At 39.5% G+C, this 18,850-nt stretch overlaps 1 protein-coding gene across 1 annotated transcript in view; it reads left to right on the top strand.

Moving 5' to 3' along the window:
• Positions 1 to 7,127: 7,127 nt before the first annotated feature.
• Positions 7,128 to 18,850, top strand: part of GCC2 (GRIP and coiled-coil domain containing 2) — a 28,624-nt gene continuing 16,901 nt past the window's right edge. The window contains exons 1-9 of the mRNA XM_068425154.1: positions 7,128 to 7,229; positions 10,127 to 10,189; positions 10,855 to 10,939; positions 12,012 to 12,079; positions 12,906 to 13,010; positions 13,798 to 16,281; positions 16,974 to 17,043; positions 17,737 to 17,837; positions 17,918 to 18,016. Of these exons, the coding sequence (XP_068281255.1) occupies positions 7,128 to 7,229; positions 10,127 to 10,189; positions 10,855 to 10,939; positions 12,012 to 12,079; positions 12,906 to 13,010; positions 13,798 to 16,281; positions 16,974 to 17,043; positions 17,737 to 17,837; positions 17,918 to 18,016 (3,177 nt within the window). The remainder of the gene's footprint in view (positions 7,230 to 10,126; positions 10,190 to 10,854; positions 10,940 to 12,011; positions 12,080 to 12,905; positions 13,011 to 13,797; positions 16,282 to 16,973; positions 17,044 to 17,736; positions 17,838 to 17,917; positions 18,017 to 18,850) is intronic.

Raw genomic sequence — 18,850 nt, forward strand, 5'->3', positions numbered from 1 at the left:
TCCAGCTGTGGAGGCACTAGTCCCCATGGCATCAAGGCAAGAAACTTTTTTCACTGTTGCCTTTTGAAATGGATAGCATAATCTTCTGCTAATATTTGGAGAATTCTGAAAGTTGGTATGAACCAGGTCAAGAGTCAGTGCTGCATATACCATCTCCCTCTTCTCCACCACTGTAAAAGTGTTCATCAGATGCGTCACATTATTACCTCCTCCTTTCTTTTACTCTTCACTTGTTAACCAAACATACAAACATCCCGTTGAGGGCTTAGTTGCAATAGGGCCTGGTCAATATTATCAAATAAAGACCAGTTCTGCTTTAGCATTAGTACCAGCACTATAGCCATGCTTTGAGCTTGTGGGAAATTAACTGAAGTGATTTGTAGCGCATTTAATTATAGACAACTGTTTGTAGACCATTTAATTATAGACAACTGTTACCAACCCACTTTTGTTTTTAAAGTGCCACCATGGAGCTTGGCACACAAGAAAGGCCGCAAAGAGTTCCTGCTTAACTGGGTTTGCACTCCGAATGCCAGAGGGAAAACAACATAGATGACAGCAGCTGGAGTCTTAGTCTTATTTAGTCTAGTTTAGTCTACTTTAACACAGAAAATGTTTGCTGGGGGTATTTTCTCTTTGGCCTGTGGAGAGTTCCAATGATATAGTAATAGGTGCAGCTGTCAACATGCACAGTTCATTTCAGGCTACTGATTTAATCCAAATATCTGAAATGAATGAAGTTCTCTAAAGGGCAGCAATATTTTGCATCAAGTTTGAAAACAAATGAAAAGCTTCCTGTTAAATGTAGAAGTTATATTGTCAGTTCCTGGCCCACCGACTTTCCCCCAAAAATGCAAAAAACACTGAAACCAGAAACAGGCATTTGCTACATTAGTGCAAACATAGGCAACTGAAGGGCTTTGGGTCAATGGAGATTCCTGCCCACAGACACAGGATGTCTCAGTAAATTGACAACCTGAGAAAAAAACCATCTGGCAGAGGCGATGCTGTTCATTGCAGCAAGGCTAAATATCAGCCTGGGGAGCTTTCTGCTGCTTGTTTGGTTTTTGTTTATGATTAACTTGATTTTCTATCTTACTATTGCTAGTATGAGGAAGAGGCGTTGCCTGCTCTCTGACACATTTCCATCCTCTTGGATTGCTCCATGAAACCACAAGTCAGCTCAGTTTGTCAATCTAATCCTCATTCAGTGTCATAAGAGCTATCAGTAAATGGAAAACATGCTTAACTCTGTAGCTTGGTGACGTTTTATGAGCGGTGCTGCACAAAAGGTCGCACAGACGACCTCTTTGTTCCTCCTCTGAAATGTCTGAATCTACTAGAAGTGCAAAATGCTAATGGTAGCTGAAGCCTGGTCTGAAAGGGAGCTGCACAGTCACCGCAAGGAAAAAGGTACCATATAATATGGGGCTCGTATCACATTGGAAAAGTCACCTTTGCTCTCACTTCCTTAGGGAACTCTTAACCCAGCTGCAATTCAGCTGCTCTGAAAAACAGATAAAAAGTAACACGGGTCAGAGTACAGTCCAAGAAATAAAAGGGGGGAAACAAACACTGGGTGTGTAGTTACATAAAAACTGGCTTTTCTTATTCTATTGCTGTTATCCTTATATATATTCAAAGACAGAAACATTAACCTTTATGACAAAACATAGCTAGCAGGGGGATAGAAAAGTGAAATGTTTCTGCTTTTTATGCCCTCTCAAGCCACCGCAGCTGAAGAGATCAACCTGTGGATCCAGTCATAATTTGTAAAATGTTATTAATTATACCAGTGTAAAACCACAGGGAACAGTGAATTGTTACCAGTGAAAATGATTGGATCTCTAGTTACCAGGAAAGTCTGGGAAAGGGATAAATAGGCTGTATGCATCCCCCATGGGCCTGGAGATTACCGTGCTTTGGTGTCTATCATGACAGTATGTCAATAGAGATGTGCATATGCTTCTGGGTAGATGACTGGAGGGTGCCCACATCTAGAGCGCCTTTAACTTACATATGTTTAGATTTGTCAGTTTTTTATGTACAGAAGAGCTTTAAACGACGTGTTTGTATTGTTTACTAATACCGACATAAGTTGGTAAGAGGTTTATTTTTATTTTTACATAAGATGCTGTAAATCAATGAGCACCTGCAGAAGGAGATTGTACACGTTCAGCTAAATTATTTCAAATCAATTTGAACTATTGTCAAGCTTCTGGTGCAAACAAATGACTCTGTTTACTATGGTGACAGAGCTCTGTGCAAAGCTCTATTAGACATATGCCCTGAACATACACCTATGCTTTATTTTCATCCAGTTACCTAGATGCGTGATTTTACTAACCTTCTTACACAGGTGCAACTTCTTCTATGTCAGTTTAAAAAGGACTCCTGTCGGTTTAGCTAATGCAATCCCACAGAAACTTCTTCAGTGCTGCTTGTCTCGTCTAAGAAAGTTTACTTGCTGAGTTTTGATAGCAGAGAAACTTTGTGATTCATCTCTAACAAATGTTTGAAAATCAGTGTTGATTAATACACGTTAACCATTCACATGGTTCCATTTTGTAGCTCTGGATTAACAACTACCAAAACAAATCCTCCCACAGGAATGACTGAAGATTCCTGCTTCGATATAGACTTTTTAACGGGAACTGCTGTATTAATTCCAGGGTAGTCACGATCACCCGTTAGCTTGACTGTTGATAGCAACTAGGGGAGCCATTTTACTTTCACATGGAATGCAACCATTTACGAAATAGACTGGAAGAATCATCAAGCTTCAAAAAATTAAAGAAAGAGACAGAGAAGCAGCTGTTCTATCTTCTTAGCTAGCATTCAAAGGCAGAGGGTGACTGCTTTTCTTTCCGCTAATTTTACCATAGATGACCTGCTTCATGCTTGGATTGAAAGTCACTGTTTCTCCAGTTAGGAAACAGATCATAGACAGGAAGCAGTTTTTCTTTTTTTTTTTTTTTTAGTTTTCTTTTTCTTTAATTTGTCCTATTGTCCTATCCATAGAATATCCATATCCTATATGGATATCTATCCTGTAATATATACATTATATGTTTTTTATAATGATTTATGTCAACATGTTCACAAAGAGCCTTATCTTTACAACAAGGTTAATAATTAATTCTGGAATTTTCCAGAGGTGCATTAACATTATATTTTAAGCCTGGACTGAAGCTTCCATTTCCCTCACATCCTCAACGAGTGATACAAGCCCTGTCTCAATATAGGCTGTAGGTGAGCCTAGAGGCACGTGGAGAGAGAAAGTTAAGCCCTTCGTACTCACAGGATGCAACCATGCTGTGCTGCCAGACCTAAAGCCATGGGCTTAGGCTGGATAACAAGGCTCTGCCTGCCCTCCAGACCAAGCACAGACTTAGGCACTGTGTAGGTGGACCAGGAATGTTGTCATGCAGCAGTGTCCCACGGTTAATGCTGAAGAGGCAAACTACTCATGAATTATTTTGCAGAAGGGCTTCAGCATAGCCTGCTGCAAGGGCAGTTGGTATTTATCAGCAGTGTGAGCTCAGAATGCCTTTAGGACTGTGTGAAGGCTCACAGTTGAATTATAGCAATCTACCATGACCGTGGAGACAAGGAGAGTATGTCAAAAGCAAGCCACACTGGGTTCTGCTCCGGTACAGGCAATACAGGCATAGGTAGAGTCTCATGTTAGACACCTAAAAATGAACGTAACTAATTTTTTTGGCTAAAATTGGGCCTTTTGATTCACAGTAACTCGTTATTGTACCAATAACACTCACTCATCTATATTTGCTGCTATCTTTGCGTGCAGTTAAAAGGATTTTCATGTTCTGTTAACAATGGAACGATCTTTTATAGCCAGACCCAACCCTAAGTGCTCAAACAAAATGTTAGTTTCCTTGTTTTAGTTTCACACTAATCTTTCAACAGGCTTGGTGGGCTTTGCAGACGAGTAATAGAACATCAAACTTCTTTCAGCTTCCTATTGAAATTTAAGACCAGAATTAAGGACTACATATACAATTTCTTTTTTTTAATACCTAACCAAATCCTTCACACATAAAGTAGTTTTGAGATAAACACAAAGGGGAGTACTGCCCTTGCATCTTATTTCTCATATAAACATTCAGATTAGCCTCATATTTTACACCTTGTCAACATTTTCACTGTACCTGTAGCCTCTACCATTCCAGCGGGAACCTACTGAACCCGAACCCAGCCGACCAAAATGACCATAGTCAGCCAAAGAATTTATGGTTCACTTGCACAGAGCAGCAAGAATACTTTCCAAAGAAGAACAGTTAACATACTATAAATTCATACTCTGCCTTCCTTTATACTAATTTTTCATGTAGAAAAGCCATAAAAGTAGCTCAAAGCAAGAATGCTGACTGGCCCGGCATGGTTCACAAGCAAAAGGGTCTGTGATCTTCAGAACCTGTTGGAAAGGCAGATTCTACAGTGGCAAGTATTTAAAGCATCAACTCTTGTATGCTGGAAACAAATTCCGCAGTTGCAAAATTACAGTAATTTTCTCATTCTGTGCTCTGCAGAATATTCTTGCAGGTCTAATAATTCCAATGATAGTGAACAAGCATTTGTACCCTGCCTTGATGTAAGGGCTAATCACAGCCCTGTCAGACTTGGCCTCTCAACAAAAGCGGGATTTAAAGTTTGTTATGCTCTGTCCCAACACTTCACATAAACATCTTTGCAATTTTGTTTTACATAAACAATGCTATTTAAAAAAATGAACTAATTATCTTTTACAAAGATAACAAAATCACAGAATATATGGAGCACATAAATTATTTTTGTTTTTCTCACTTATCTTGTCTCAAATTAGCTGCATGCAATCTGTATCAACTTACTGGCTCCTTCTGGATAGGTAAGACATACAATTCATAAACTGTTTAAGAAAATTATGTAAGACTATTGCAGGTATGAATCGACATTTTTTTCCCACAAAATATGGAGCAACTTGTACTTTATTGTAACAAGTTGAAACAATCAACACTCAAAATCCTCAATCTTTTTTCTTCCAGTTATTCTAGAAGCTTTTTAAATTCTTCTACCATTCCCTAACCAGAATGCTTTGCAACTGTGGTTGCAATTCAAGACCAGAACGAAAGACTGTCAAGACAATCTCAGTTGTGAAATAGACCTAAATTGTGTTGCACAAAATGGAGGGGGGCGGGAGGGGAGAATTGGCCTGTCTCTGTCAAACATAGCTTACAGGAGCAGGGAGGTTTATCAAGGGCTGAGTGCTCTCTAGCTAGAATCAGTTTCAGAAAGCCTGCGATGAGTGAGCTGGTAGTTCACTGTCCTCAGTATAAACACATCCAAAAACCCTTTGTGTGTCTGCCTGGGATGATCTCCAAAATCAATTTCCTCATAGGCTAAGTCATGAGATGACCCAAGAGTTGGATCATAATATGTTTTCTGGGAATAGGACAAAAGAACAAATTTACATGAAACATTGTTTTATCTGGGGTTTTCCAAAAAAGAAGGTAAGCTTTCCTATAGCGTTCTCTCCAGACATCCAACTTCAATCGGAGACTGCCCTGGAAGGACAAAGCAGTGCTGTATGGCATGGTTTAGGGTCAAAAGCTTTTGCCACAGGATGTTTTTGGAAGGACTGCATCTAGAAAGGCTCTTCTTGAAGTTGTGTGAAACCTCCATGTTTGACCACGGCAGCGCAGGCGTAGGTATCCAGTTCAGCATCTCCCAAAGTGGATGGGAAAAGAAAGATTCAATCTGTTTAGTAGCCTGTGAGTCTTCTAAAAGGTACAAAAACAGAAGTAATGGAAAAACAACTTCTTGCAGCTTGGTTAGGGAGATCTGTTCCTTGCCAGCAACCTCTGTGAGAGCATGAAACCATATGCTCTTGCTGCAGTTGTGTACCTGCATATATTACAATATAGAATAAATACACATAATGTACAGTGAATGCACTGGCGGAAAAAAAAAGACAAGGAAGTAATTTCTGAGGTTCTGTGAAGAACATTTCTGCCTTTCGTCACTATTTGTCATTTGAATTTTAAAAGAAGAATGACAATAAGCAGACTTGGAAAAATGCAAATTATTCTTCTGACAGCAGTATTTTGACTAATCTTTTCTATTAAAATATTAGATAATTATAATATCTATATCTATTAAATTAATAAATAATAAATTATTATTAAAATTAAATATTAATATCTATTAAAATAATATTCTCTCATGACACCGTAATTGATTCAGTGACATTCAATATTTATCCGGTGAACTGTAAATAGAATAATATGCCTAAATTGTTTCTCCCAGGCAACTTCTCATTAGAAATCAATTATTTATCACAAAATGTCAAAAATAATTCAGGCATTATTGATAGTGCATGCACAATTAGAATAAGAAACGTGTGCACTTTAAAGTAGGCATTGCTCCCCTCAAATGCCTACCCAAATGGCCATAAAAATGCCTCTTAATTAAACAAACACAGAACTACAAGCCATAATACCTGGCTTCTGCTATCTGCTGTGGTACAGTCCTTCATATTTGACGTTTGATAAATAACTGAATCGCTCCCTGCTTCCATCAAGATATTAAAAACAGGGTCTTAAACCCTGAAGTACCTGTCTGAGCACACAGGCGATCACCTCATGCTCTCCGTCTGGTGACAGTGAGAGACAGACTTGCCCAATAACAGGCTCCCGGCACCATAAGGTGCCCTCGCAGCAGCGCGTACCCCTCGGGGGCCCTTCAGGAATGGGACATGGTGGGGTGTTGTAGCCGTACCCCTTCCCCGGTGCCGTTTTTATTAGACGGAGAGCGTGCGGCTGGCAGCGCTACCTGCACCTCCTGCCTAAAGCCACTGTTCAGCTCGGTTTTGCCGCCGGAGCAGCCCGGCCACAGCCGAAGCGCTGTCAGGCGACGTTTGCCCGGCGTGACCGTACCGCAGCAGACCCCACCGCCACCTCCCTCCTCCCGCCTCCGCGCAAGCGAGGCGTTAAACCGCCTGCGCCGCGTGCCCGGGGGCGGGGCTGGCCTCGAGGGGGCGGGGCTGGGGTGACGGACGTTCTCTTACCCTCAGCCGGCCCGGCTCGGGGGAGGGGAGGTGCGTTAACTCACATTACCGGCGTGCGGGGATGACGGAGGCGGAAGTGGGCCGGGGAGGATGTAGCGGCGCTGATAGCGGCTGCGGCGCCGCGATCTCCCCGCCCCTGCAGCCAGCCGGCACCGCCATGGAGGTAACGGGGCGCGCGGCGCGGCGGGGGAAGAGGGGACACGTCGGGAGCGGTGGGGGGGGCGCGTCCATTGCTGGGGGGGGGGGCGCGGGGCGCGGGGGGGGGGGGGGGGGGGGGGGGGGGGGGGGGGGGCGGTGCGTGACCTTGGGCTGCACCTCGTGGGGAGGGGGGAGGTGTGCCTCTCCGCTCGTGCGCAGCGCCCTCCGCGCGCCGTTGGCGGGCGGCCGTCAGCGCCCGGGGCGGTCGTGGCTGGCGGGCGGCGCCGCTCGCCTCAGGGCCCGCCGCTGGTCGCTGTCCGGAGCCAGCGTGGCGGGCAGGGTAGCCCGCGGGCCGCTGCGCGCCCCTTCGCCTCCTCCCCGCCTGCCCCCCGGGGGTGGCGCAGCCCCGCTGGGCCGCAGCTGTGAGGGGGTGCGGTGCGTAGCCCGCCGCGCTCCCGGCTGGGCTGGGCCGGGCCGGGCCGGGTCGGGGGTGGGAATGGGTGCTGTGGTCCTGCCCTGCGGCGGTGTGAGCGCCGGTGCGGGCTTCTGGGGATGCTTAGCGCCTCCTACTAGAAGGTGGGGTTGTCGTCCTGTGTGCACGGGCTGGGGGAGATCAGGCGGTGCTGACTCAAGGGAAGAAACACTCCGATGACAAGTGAACGTGTTGAGGGGTGACTCTTTAGAAGTACCCACGGGTGAACAAGCGTTCCTTGTCCACTGAAGTGACCTGATGCGTTAGCAGTACGTCAACTATGAAACACCTACTAGCGCAAGCAAATAAAATCAGTGAGGTGTGTGTATCTAGTGTAGCTTTCATAACCACTGCAGCAAATCTGAAGGAAACATTGAAGAGTTTGAAATTAACTCTCCTGGTAGTTTCTGAGCTGTGTGCATTCTAACTGTGCCTCTGTTTGCTGAAGTGATCACAACTCAAAATGTGTTTTGGTGTTATTTGGTATGATGAGAGCTGGTGATGTCTAAAAGTTGCAAACTGCTCAGAAAATCACTGTTCATAATGGTTGTTACTGCCACAGTTCACATCAAAGTTTTAATACATTGCATTTATACATCGGTATGGCTTTCTAAGAGAGTATGTTTAGCTATTGCAAAAGTAAGGGGTAAATGTGAAGTATGGACGCATACCCTGGTTTCAGAACTGTGGAATAGAAACTTGACAATCTTTGCAAGACATCAGTGTTGTGCTTAGATGCACCTAATCAATTAAAAGTTTAGTGTTTTTTAGTAACTCATCTTCCTCATTGTTCTTCTAATTCAAATGAGTGAAGCCCTCTGTATGAGCTGCTCATGGTTTCTGTTACCAGAACAGCAAAACTGGATGCGTTGTCTTATATGATTCGTGGTTCTGCCTCTGGGCATATTAGCTTAAAGGAGAAAAAAAAGTAATGTGTAGATTCATCTGACTTTACTGTAGCATGGAGAGACGTGCTATCATTTTCTAAACAGCACATAAAATTTCTTGTACTTAATTATACTGTGTAAGCATTCTGCTTGTAGTGACAGTGTTTTGCTAATTGCAGTGCTGAAATATTAAGGATGTAAATGTTGACAAAGTGTTGTGTACCAAGAAAATCTGAACTTAAACTTTATAGCTTTTTTTTTAAAAAAAATGATGTATTTGTGTTTAACGGGCACATTATTTTCTGATGTTTGCTTTTGCCATCTCAAAAAAAGCTCTAGCCCATGTGATACAGAGAGAGGTAACTGTAACGGCCTTTGTCCTTGGTCAGTACTTGAACTCATATTTCTAATTATGACCTTGCTTATTATCTGTATCAGCTGTTCTCTCTAAATTGTTAGTGATTCTCCATTCTAGTAGTGTTTAAGTCCAGTTTGGTTTTTCCTTAGTTTCTATTATAAGGGGTTTTTTTGTCAGAATGAAGAGAGTAGCAAAATAGAAGTGAAGGTATGTGTGTATACATACACACGCACACACAAACACAGATATATATCAAAATACAAATATTTGTATATATACTTCTTCACTTTTATATACCCAGGATAGCTTGAAGGAAAAAGAAGGGTAAAGGTCAAAGCTTGGAAATGCTACCCTTAATATATTGGAAGTGTCTGTTCCCTTTCCTTTGCCCTATCTTAGTTATGTATGTTTCTTCATGTTCCCCAACGTGCAGGTAAGCATATCTCATATAAACCATTATAAAGTAGCATAGAGTCTCCCAGATTAGATCTGTGGAAATTTACAGAAGGCGGCATTATGCGTGTGTGTTAGGAATAGGGAGCCCAGAATTTGCAGAGCCTTTTCAAATACGTTTGTCATGCAAGCACTTCTAGTGCTAACCAGTGTGTTTAAAAAATAAAAAAAAAAAAAACAGGGGAGGGAGGGTTGTATTTTGTTCAAAAGAGCCCTGACTTTGCAGAGTCTTTTCAAATATATTTGTTAGGCCAAATATTTGAGTGATAACCAGTGTGTTTATGCCTCAACTTTTTTTTCTTTCTTGTATGTGGTTCAGAAGTTCCCAAAGTTTGATTCAACTGCTACTCCTCTACAAGTTTTTTTCATTCATGCCTTTTTTTTAATCAGTCTTTTAAGAACAAGATAGTGAGTCATGCCTTTGTAACCTCTTGTAAATAAGATGATTTTTCAGTAGTGTATCAACTCTAGATGTCAATTCAGTAATGGAATCATAAGGTCACACTGGTTTGGAAATCAGTTTTTTATTCTGCTGTTTCATTGTACTAATCACAACAGATCTCTATCTTTTTTTTTTTTTTTTTTTTTTCCATTATCCTTCTGACTAGTCCTACAAATACATTTTAAATTTTTTTTCTTGAGCTCTCACTATATTCAGTTATTCTCGGTGTTTGCAGACTTTCAGTTAGTTCTTTTGGTAGTCTTACATTAAAAAGTTCAGTTACCACAGACTGTGGTTTATTTTGTTGTAGGTTCAAGATGCTGGGCAAGAGATGGTGGCGTCTTCTGTCACATCAGGATCAGGGAAATCAAAGGTAATCAGTCCTCACAAATCTAACTTAGATAGCAGTAGTTGAAAGGGTTACAGCTTAGCATGCAAGCTGTGACTAATATGAAGACATAAAGGTATTTTTAAACAGTTTCCTGTCTTCTAGACTTCTTAAAAAAATTCATTTATAAACACTAGGCTAAGGTGTTTTGGAAAACACGCGGAAAAAAAATCTCTTATTGATATATTCACTTCCTGTTACAATATTTGATAAAATATATACCATCCAGTTTTGGCAGTAGTCTATTTCATAATGTACACAGACTTCTTTGCATATGTTGGAAGTAAATTTAAACAATGTCAATGTTAGGTCAGCATGCTGTTTTTCAAAACATTGTTCAAATTATATTACTGAATTGTAACCCTTCCCAACTGAGTTTTCCTGTCTAACTGATGCTGGCCATTTGTGTGCTCTAGAACAACTTCAGAAAAGCACAGAATTAGGAGTAGATTCTGTTATTGCACTGGAAATAACAGAATTGTATAACAGAACAGCAGCAACTTGGACTGTTATTGTTCTTGCAGATGTGTGGTAGGACAGTTTCTTACCCTAAAATTTAACTTCTTGGAAGTCAGATGCTAAAATGCCCTGTTTTCTGTTTACCTCTGGGTTAGAGGAAGCTGGTTCCTCTAATATGTACTTTTTTACAGCTGGACACATTGCCCAAAGAAGATCTCATCAAGTTTGCAAAAAAGCAAGTGATGCTTATACAGAAAGTGAAGTCAAGATGTACAGGTACCTTACTGGAAAGAGAACAATGTCTGTCTTAATGCTTGGTGCTATCTGACTTTTCATAATATCACTGCATATTTTTGCTAGGTAGATTTAAATTTTAGGCGAATATCCTAGATTTTTTTTCTGCAATTTCAGTATTTTTTGGGAGGATAAGGACTGAAGTCCTTAGAGCAAGGGAGGGAAGAAAAAGAAGCATTGCTTTTGTCAGGTATTAGATTAATTTTTATCTGGCAGTCTGGCATGATGGAACAATGTAGCTTGTGCAAGAGTCAAAGTGGGACTTGCCATTGTCTGTTCCCCTCGTCAGTTGCAGGGATACCTGTTGCTTTTCAGGAAGCAGATGAGAGGAGGAATGTCTCTGATAGATTTTTGCATAATTAGTACTCTTATAGAGTACAATGGCTTCTTTAAAATAGTTAGCTACTTTACGTTTGACCATTGCCTTCTTTAACAAGAAAATGTAAAATATACCAAACAAAATTTTGCGTTAACCACCTAAAAGTATCCTGTGTAAATCTGTGGTCTCATGTGCTGTCCCTCTCCTCTCTGACCCTTTTCCTCCAGTGGCCCACTACTCGGACTGGTCTCACTTCCCTTGTTTGGAGTTAGTTATGCTGACTGCTGGTAGCTGCCCAGCGAAACAATAAGGATAGGGAATGGGCTATACTAGACTTTTCCTAGTTATTCCTTCCTGGGGTTATTCATCAGATCTTGTTCTTTTACCTGCTGCCTATTTTTAGAGAACCAGTAGAAACTGAGTATCTTTTCTGTGGCTTAAATTGATCATGAAATAGATGGTAAGACAATCATCGAATTTCTCTGTTGTCCCTCCACCCAAACAAGGAAGCTTTGCTTCCTCAGGAAACCATGCTAAATGTCAGGACTGAAGAAGTACTGAGTGTTTGTTCTCTTTCCATTAGCCCTTTCTATCACTCAGTAACAACCAAAAATTGATGAAATAAAAGACATGTCTGATTTGAATAGGAGTGTTGTTAGGCACTGGATTTACTAGTAATTTGCTGCTGTGATGGAGCATCAATTCATACTGTGAAATTTCTGTGCTTTTTTTAAGAACTAGAGAAAGAGATTGAAGAACTCAGATCTAAAGTAGCTACTGGAGGAGCTGATGATATTATTCAGGTAGGAATATGTAATGGGTTTCTAATGTATTACATAATGTTAGCTAAAATAAATCTACAGAAATAATTTGGTAAATAGGTTTTAAACTGTTAATCAAATTGAATGTAACCAATTTTCACAAATTCAGGACACTTCCTGAAACCTCTTTTTTTCCTCCTCCCCTACATCCTTACTTCGCTTCTCAGAAAACACTGTCACTTCTGTGAGGAATAGTACAAAATAGTACAATTTCTTCAGCAAGACTTTTTCCTTGTGTAGCTGGTTAGACAGGCTTTTGTTTGTTTTGGAATGACCACTGCAGAAAGACTTCAGCCATTTAGAAAACTTCTGAGACAGTCATTTGATGAGATCAGAAAAACATAATTAAAGTTGCATGTCACAAGAAATACTTTTAGAAAAGTAACTGGAATTTTTTTTAAGTGGCAAGAACATCTGTCTTTCTCAAAAAAAGGATTATAGCATATGAAAATGAAAATTGGTAGTGAGGAGGAGTTTATCAACCGGAAAATCGTTTTTAATAATTTGGATGGAGATTTCTTTTCTGTGGAAGGGGAGCTCCTCCAACACCACCACCACCTGGTGATAAAAAATTAGCTGATCAGAAATAGGATTTTGAACAGAATCTGTTACTCAGCATCATTGTTTTAGTCTGCATCTTCCATATCTGTCATATTTGGGTGGAAAGTAACTTTTAAAATCAGACTGATCTGTTTAATTGACAAAAAAAGTAATGACCAATATGTGAGTTCCTACGGTTTGCAAAAATTGTTCAGGCTTCCATTGTTAGGAAACCCTTATTTCAGTGATTTTTCTCCCTTAAAATTAGGCTCTCACAGAAAGACTGGATGTTGTACTTCTGGAAAAAGCTGAAAGTCAGCAGCAGTGCATAGCTCTGAAAAAAGAAAATATTCAGAGAAAGCAAGAAGCGGAGGTACTGAAATGAACATTAGAGCATTACCAAAATATTTCAGAATTACGTTTGTTTTCTAGTTTTGCTTGTTGTGTATTTCACTTTCATTTTAATCTTTTTCTGCACTTACCTGTATTCTGTTTTACCTTTAAAAATATAAAGGCTTCATAAGTTAAAGCATATTTTCTCTGTACCCCTAATTTATAGTTTTTATAGGACTGACAATAAATATAAAATTCTTATATGCACCAGCTAGATCCACAGCTGTTCAAAATTAATTCAGTCTGTGCATTAGTAGCCTACACATGTGATGGCTTCAATCAGTCAGCTCTGTCTTTCCGTGGGAAATAGGAGGTTTATATTCAGATATGCATAGGAAGGAGCCTGTTAGCTGAGGCATCTAAATGATATCAGTAATATCAATTAATAATAAAGAGTGAATTGCTTGCAGTTGATGAACATTGTTATATTCCAGATAACTTGAATTTGATAGACTAAAAGTAATTTGGTCTTCACTAATACATTATCAGAATAGCTGCTAAAGCTGTAATCTGTCATGACCATTTTGTGAAATTATGCTGGTAAACATGATTTAAGACTTAGTTTTCCTTTCTCATTCTGCAAACATTTTTGTACTCTCTGCAGTGTCTCCTGAATTGACTTGTCCTAATATAGTTAGATATTTAAAAACTATAGCAATTTTTAAAACTAAGGACTCCTAAATCTTCTAGTTCATTATTGTAAACAGTTTGTTTGGAAATTCAGTGTGCTAGATGACCAGTATGTAATAACTTGCGTGTTTGTTTAGGCTGCAGTGGCTAAGACAGAAGAATTGCAGAAGCAACTGGAGCAATCAAGTATTGACTCTCTGAAAGAAATAGAAGCTCTGAAGAGTGAATTAGCAAATGCACAATGCAAACACAATGAGGACTTAATAAAGCTGCAAATGGAATTAGGGGAACAAGTGAAGAAACAAATGGTGGAACAGATTGAATGTCATAGTGATAGTCAAAAAGAAGTTAAAAGATTACAAGATGATGTTCAAAGAATTAAATCTACTTATGAGGAACAAATTTTGTGTCTGAGCAAGCAGTTGGAAACTGTGAATGAAGACAAAAACAAGGAAGTGATGAATCTGCAAGAAACCATTAAAAACAACTCTCAGTGCTACCATAATGAAATCAAAAATCTGAATGAAGAGCTTAAAAAATTAAAAATTGCCCATCAGGAAGAGGTGTCAGAGTTGATGCATCAGATTGAAATATCATCTAAAGAAAATGAAGAAAAGCAAAATCAGATAAATCAGTTACAGCACAGTTTGGCAGAGGAGGGCTTAATAAAAGAGAAAGACGTGAAGGATGAAGTGTGTGCTCATACTGACCAGCGTGAATATGACTTGGAGCAGCTGAGAGAAGTCTTAAGTAAAAATGTAGAAAAGAAGATAGATGTTGTAGATACACAAGAAGAACCTTGTGTAGAAGCAAAAGTGGAAGAAAAGGTTAGGCACCTGGAGCTTAGCTTAGAAGAGCTCCAGTCCCAACATAGTATATTAAAAGATGAGTTAACTTACATGAGTAATGTTAAACTAAAACTGGAAGAGGAAATCCATCGCATAAAGGATGAGTACTTTCATGAGCGGGAAGACTTGGACTTTAAGATAAATGAATTGCAACTTACTAAAGAAGATTACTGTTGTGTAATTGAAAAACTAAAATTGGAGCTTCAAGCAGCAAGACAGCACTGTGAAACCACTGTAGAAGAGCATAAGTTAGAGACTCGGACTCTGAAAGAGCAACATAAGAGAGAAATTTCTGAACTAAATGAAACTTTATTGTCTGATTTGGAAAAAGAAAAGATGGCATTGGTTTTTGAAATGCAGGATCTTAGAGAACAACTTGAAAAGCTAACTCAGGAGAAAGAAGAAGCAGTGTCCAATTACAACAGCCTGAGAGAAACAATGGAAACTCTACAGACTGAGCTAGGGGAATCTGCTGGAAAGATCAGCCAGGAGTTTGAATCAATGAGACAACAGCAAGCTTCTGATGTCAGTGAACTGCAACAGAAACTCCGGACTGCTTTCAATGAAAAGGATGTTCTTCTTGAAACTGTGAATCGTCTCCAGGAAGAAACAAAAAAATTGCCATCTAATCAGCTAGAGATAGAAGAACTTAAATGTAAAATTGTTAGTCTTCAGGAGGAGAATAACACAATAACAAGCTCCAATGACCAAAAAGAGACTATTATAAAAGAACTGGAAGAGAAAATCATTGCTCTTACTAATCAAAACAAAGATATTTTAAATGAAGTAAAATGCTTGGGTGAAGAGAGAGAAACCCTACAGGAAAGGTGCAAGCAAGAACAAGGAAAAATTCAGGAACTTCAGCAAGAAGTAGATGTTGCCAACCAGTACAATAGTGACCTGAAGAAAAAGGTGGAGGAACTAACAGAGAGACTGAACGAAGCTTTAACTAGTAAGAGTGAAAATGCTGAAACGCTAAAGCAACTGGAAAACCAGATTGAATCTCTGGTGCGTGAAAGAGAGAACCTTTCATCTGAAGCATATACTCTTCGTGAGGAAAATAAGAAAATCATTCAGGAAAAAGGCGAATTAAGTGAAGAGCTGGAAAAGATTACATGTGAAAAAGATGTCTGGTTAGTGTTGAAAGAGCAGTCTGCAAACTTAGAAAAGAAACTACAAATGATGACCACAGAAAAAGACCATATATCAACGTTACTTGAAAGTGAACAAGCGCACAGATCCCTTGTAAGAACTCAGCTGTACCACTTGCTTGAGCAAGTGGGGTCCAGCGTTTCTGATTCTAATGAAGAATATGATTCTCTTAACTTGTTAGAAATTGCAAATGAATGCTTGTCAAAAATGAAAGAAGAGCAGTGCCTTGCTCTACAGAATGAGGAGGAAGTTCTTCATTTGCAGCGGGAAGTTGAGAGACTAGAGGAAGAAAATGCAGCTCAATATACAGAACATAGATCCCTGATTCAGGATTTTGAAAAAGAAAAGGATCTCCTGAGAGAAGAATTGGAAGGAGTGTTGTCTGAAAAAGAAGCACTTCAACATGATATCCAGGAGCTGAAGAATGCCAGTGAAAAAACAAGGACTGAAAATCAAGATCTTTTAGCTAATATTGAAGATATTACTCAAAAACTTGCTTTTTATGAAAGTCAAATGCAAGAACAGCAAAAAGGATCAGAAAAAGAAGACGACTTCAATTTCATTCTGGAACAAAAGGAAACTGAACTTAGAAATGTGAAAGACGAACTGAGTTCTCTAAAGGTTATATTTTGTTATTGAAGTATACAGACTAAACCTCTAAAGTCTTCAGAATTAAGGTTCAAAAAATACTTTCAATTCTCTCTCTTCCCACCCCCACCCCCCCCTTCCTTGGCCTCAAAGTGAGTTTCCCTTCTAGAAAGCACATGTTTCTAAGTTTCCTAGCACCTCAGAATCCCCTCCCTCCCCCCAGGAAAAAAAAAACAACCAAACAAAACCAGTCATAGTGCTATTTTGATAAAAGTTGCTTGTACTTGAACCTTTCTTCCTATCAATACCCCTCAAAGTGATCATTTAACTAGGTGGACTAACTGACCTCATAATCTTTCACCTCTAACATTCTATGATCTCCATCTCAAACAAAACTCCTGCTTGTTCTGCATTAGCTACTGCTAGCTTCAGGTCCTGGGAACTGATGGTTATGTAAAACTGGCAACTGCAGAATTAATAGTCTCCCATTTTTTGTCCTCGGACAGGATGGAAAGCAGCTGTTAAAAGGTTGGAATGTTTTCTTTTCAACATAAGTATCCTTTTCAGTTACCAAGCTGATATGAAATGGCACATAAAGACTTTCTTGGTAGGAAGAATGTAGACAGTCTAGCTGTAGCTGAAAGTTCTGGTGGCTTGTTAGGGGAATAACAGATATCGCAAAGAAATTTTTGTAATACTTCCTATATCTTTTGTTTATAATACAGAATTTAATGGAGACATTGACTGAGAAAACTGATCAACAGCCTTCAGTAGCAGAGCTTCAAGAAAAAATTGGTATCTTTCTCACTGTTCTCTTCTATGTAAACAGTTTGGGGTTTTTGGATTGTTAGTTTTATTTTCTCTGCATGATTGTCCCCTATTTCCTGCAAGCCAAGGAAGGTGGGGAAGTAGATATCAATACAACTTCTACAATATTCCTTCCATTAGGGATTTAAAATATTGTTAGCAATCTTAAGTCAGTTATCACTTGATTTTTTTCTTAAGATTTTTTTTCTTCCAGTGTAGATTTGGCTATAAACAGTGTAGTGGATTTCATGTTTATTTTTTAAGTATGGGAAATATTTGTGTCAATAAGAATCCGTAAGGCTGCCAAGAGGAGAGGAAAGCAACACTTTGCCAAAACTACTGTTGTTTCATTGTAGTTATCCCAACACATTAGGAAGAAAATAGTTCCAAGTTGTTACAACTGTACGTAGAAGTAGACAGGAATATGGCTTTTAACATTACTGTGATGGAAACCTCTGAAACAGGGAAGGATTGTCCCTAAGCTGTGTGTGCAGCTGGATGTTCTAGCTTCAAATTAAATTTAAATGCTTAACTGAATGAAACATTTGAACATCTCCCCCTGCTTTATATTTTGTTTTGTTTCAAAGTCATGCTGGTATTCGTGTTGTAGTTGAATTGAATTGCATTTCATTTCTTGGGGAAGAGGGGAGGTGTATTTTTTCACTTTCTTATTTATTTTAGGAAGGCTGGAAAAAGAATCTGCAGAAAAAGGAGAGAAGCTAAATAAAATTAAGGTTGTTGCTGTGAAAGCAAAGAAAGAATTAGATGCCAGCCGAAAAGAGGTACCTTGACTGCTTCTTAATATGAAGAACATTCTGCATGTGGGGTTCTGTTTTAATAACACACACTTCTTTGTAATAAGATGCAGACTCTGAGGGAAGAATTGGAGTTGGTTCGATCAGAAAAAGATCAGTTGTCTGCTTCAATGAAAGATGTCATTCAAGGAGCTGAAAGCTATAAGGTAAGAATAGTACTATATTTACAAAAGCCAGTTAACTGTCAGAAAATACTTTGCTTTTGAAGACTAGCCTGGATATGTATTGCTATTTACATGCACAAGTATGTTTGGCAAAAGAAATTATGTCAGTTCAGTTGAGTACCCAAATCAAGAAATGTAAGGTTCTGGTAACAAGAACTGTGCGGCTGCAGTCAGAAGAAGGTAAGGCACTTCCTTTCTACTGGGTGGTATTTTTAAATCTTTTAAATCTAGTATCGTATGTATCAAACAATGTATTGCTGAGGCAAAACATAAATCCTTATGAATTCTTCAAAATATGTTAAATTGGGAATTCATTAGACAGTCCTTAAGTGATAAAGACATAAACTAACAATTCCCTGGGAGCGAGTCCTCTTGAAGCATATCTCTGGGTGCGTGAAGCAGAAGCAGGTGACTGAGGACAGTCAGCATCAATTCACTAAGAGTAAATTGTGTCTGATTAATCTGATTGTCTGCCATGATAAAACAGTTGGAGCTGTGGATGAGAAGAGAACAGCATATGTCACTTATCTTGACTTTAGGAAAGCTTTTGATGCTCTCTCACTACTCTTGTATCTGCACTAGGACATCGTGAACTAAATGGATAAACAACTGAATGAGTGCTTAAAAAAAAAAAAGTTTCATGCTTTGGCTCAGAGAGTAGCAATTAATGGCTTGTACTAGATGCCAATAACAAATGGGGTACCAAAGGGGTCTGTGCTGGGACCTGTCCTGTTTAACAGTGAACTGGAGAAGGTGATGGAGTACAAATTCATTAAGTTCTTAGATTATTTCTAATTGGTAACAGTCAATAGACTT

This window comes from Nyctibius grandis, chromosome 2 (genome assembly GCF_013368605.1).
Source record: "Nyctibius grandis isolate bNycGra1 chromosome 2, bNycGra1.pri, whole genome shotgun sequence".
NCBI classification, from domain to species: domain Eukaryota; kingdom Metazoa; phylum Chordata; class Aves; order Nyctibiiformes; family Nyctibiidae; genus Nyctibius; species Nyctibius grandis.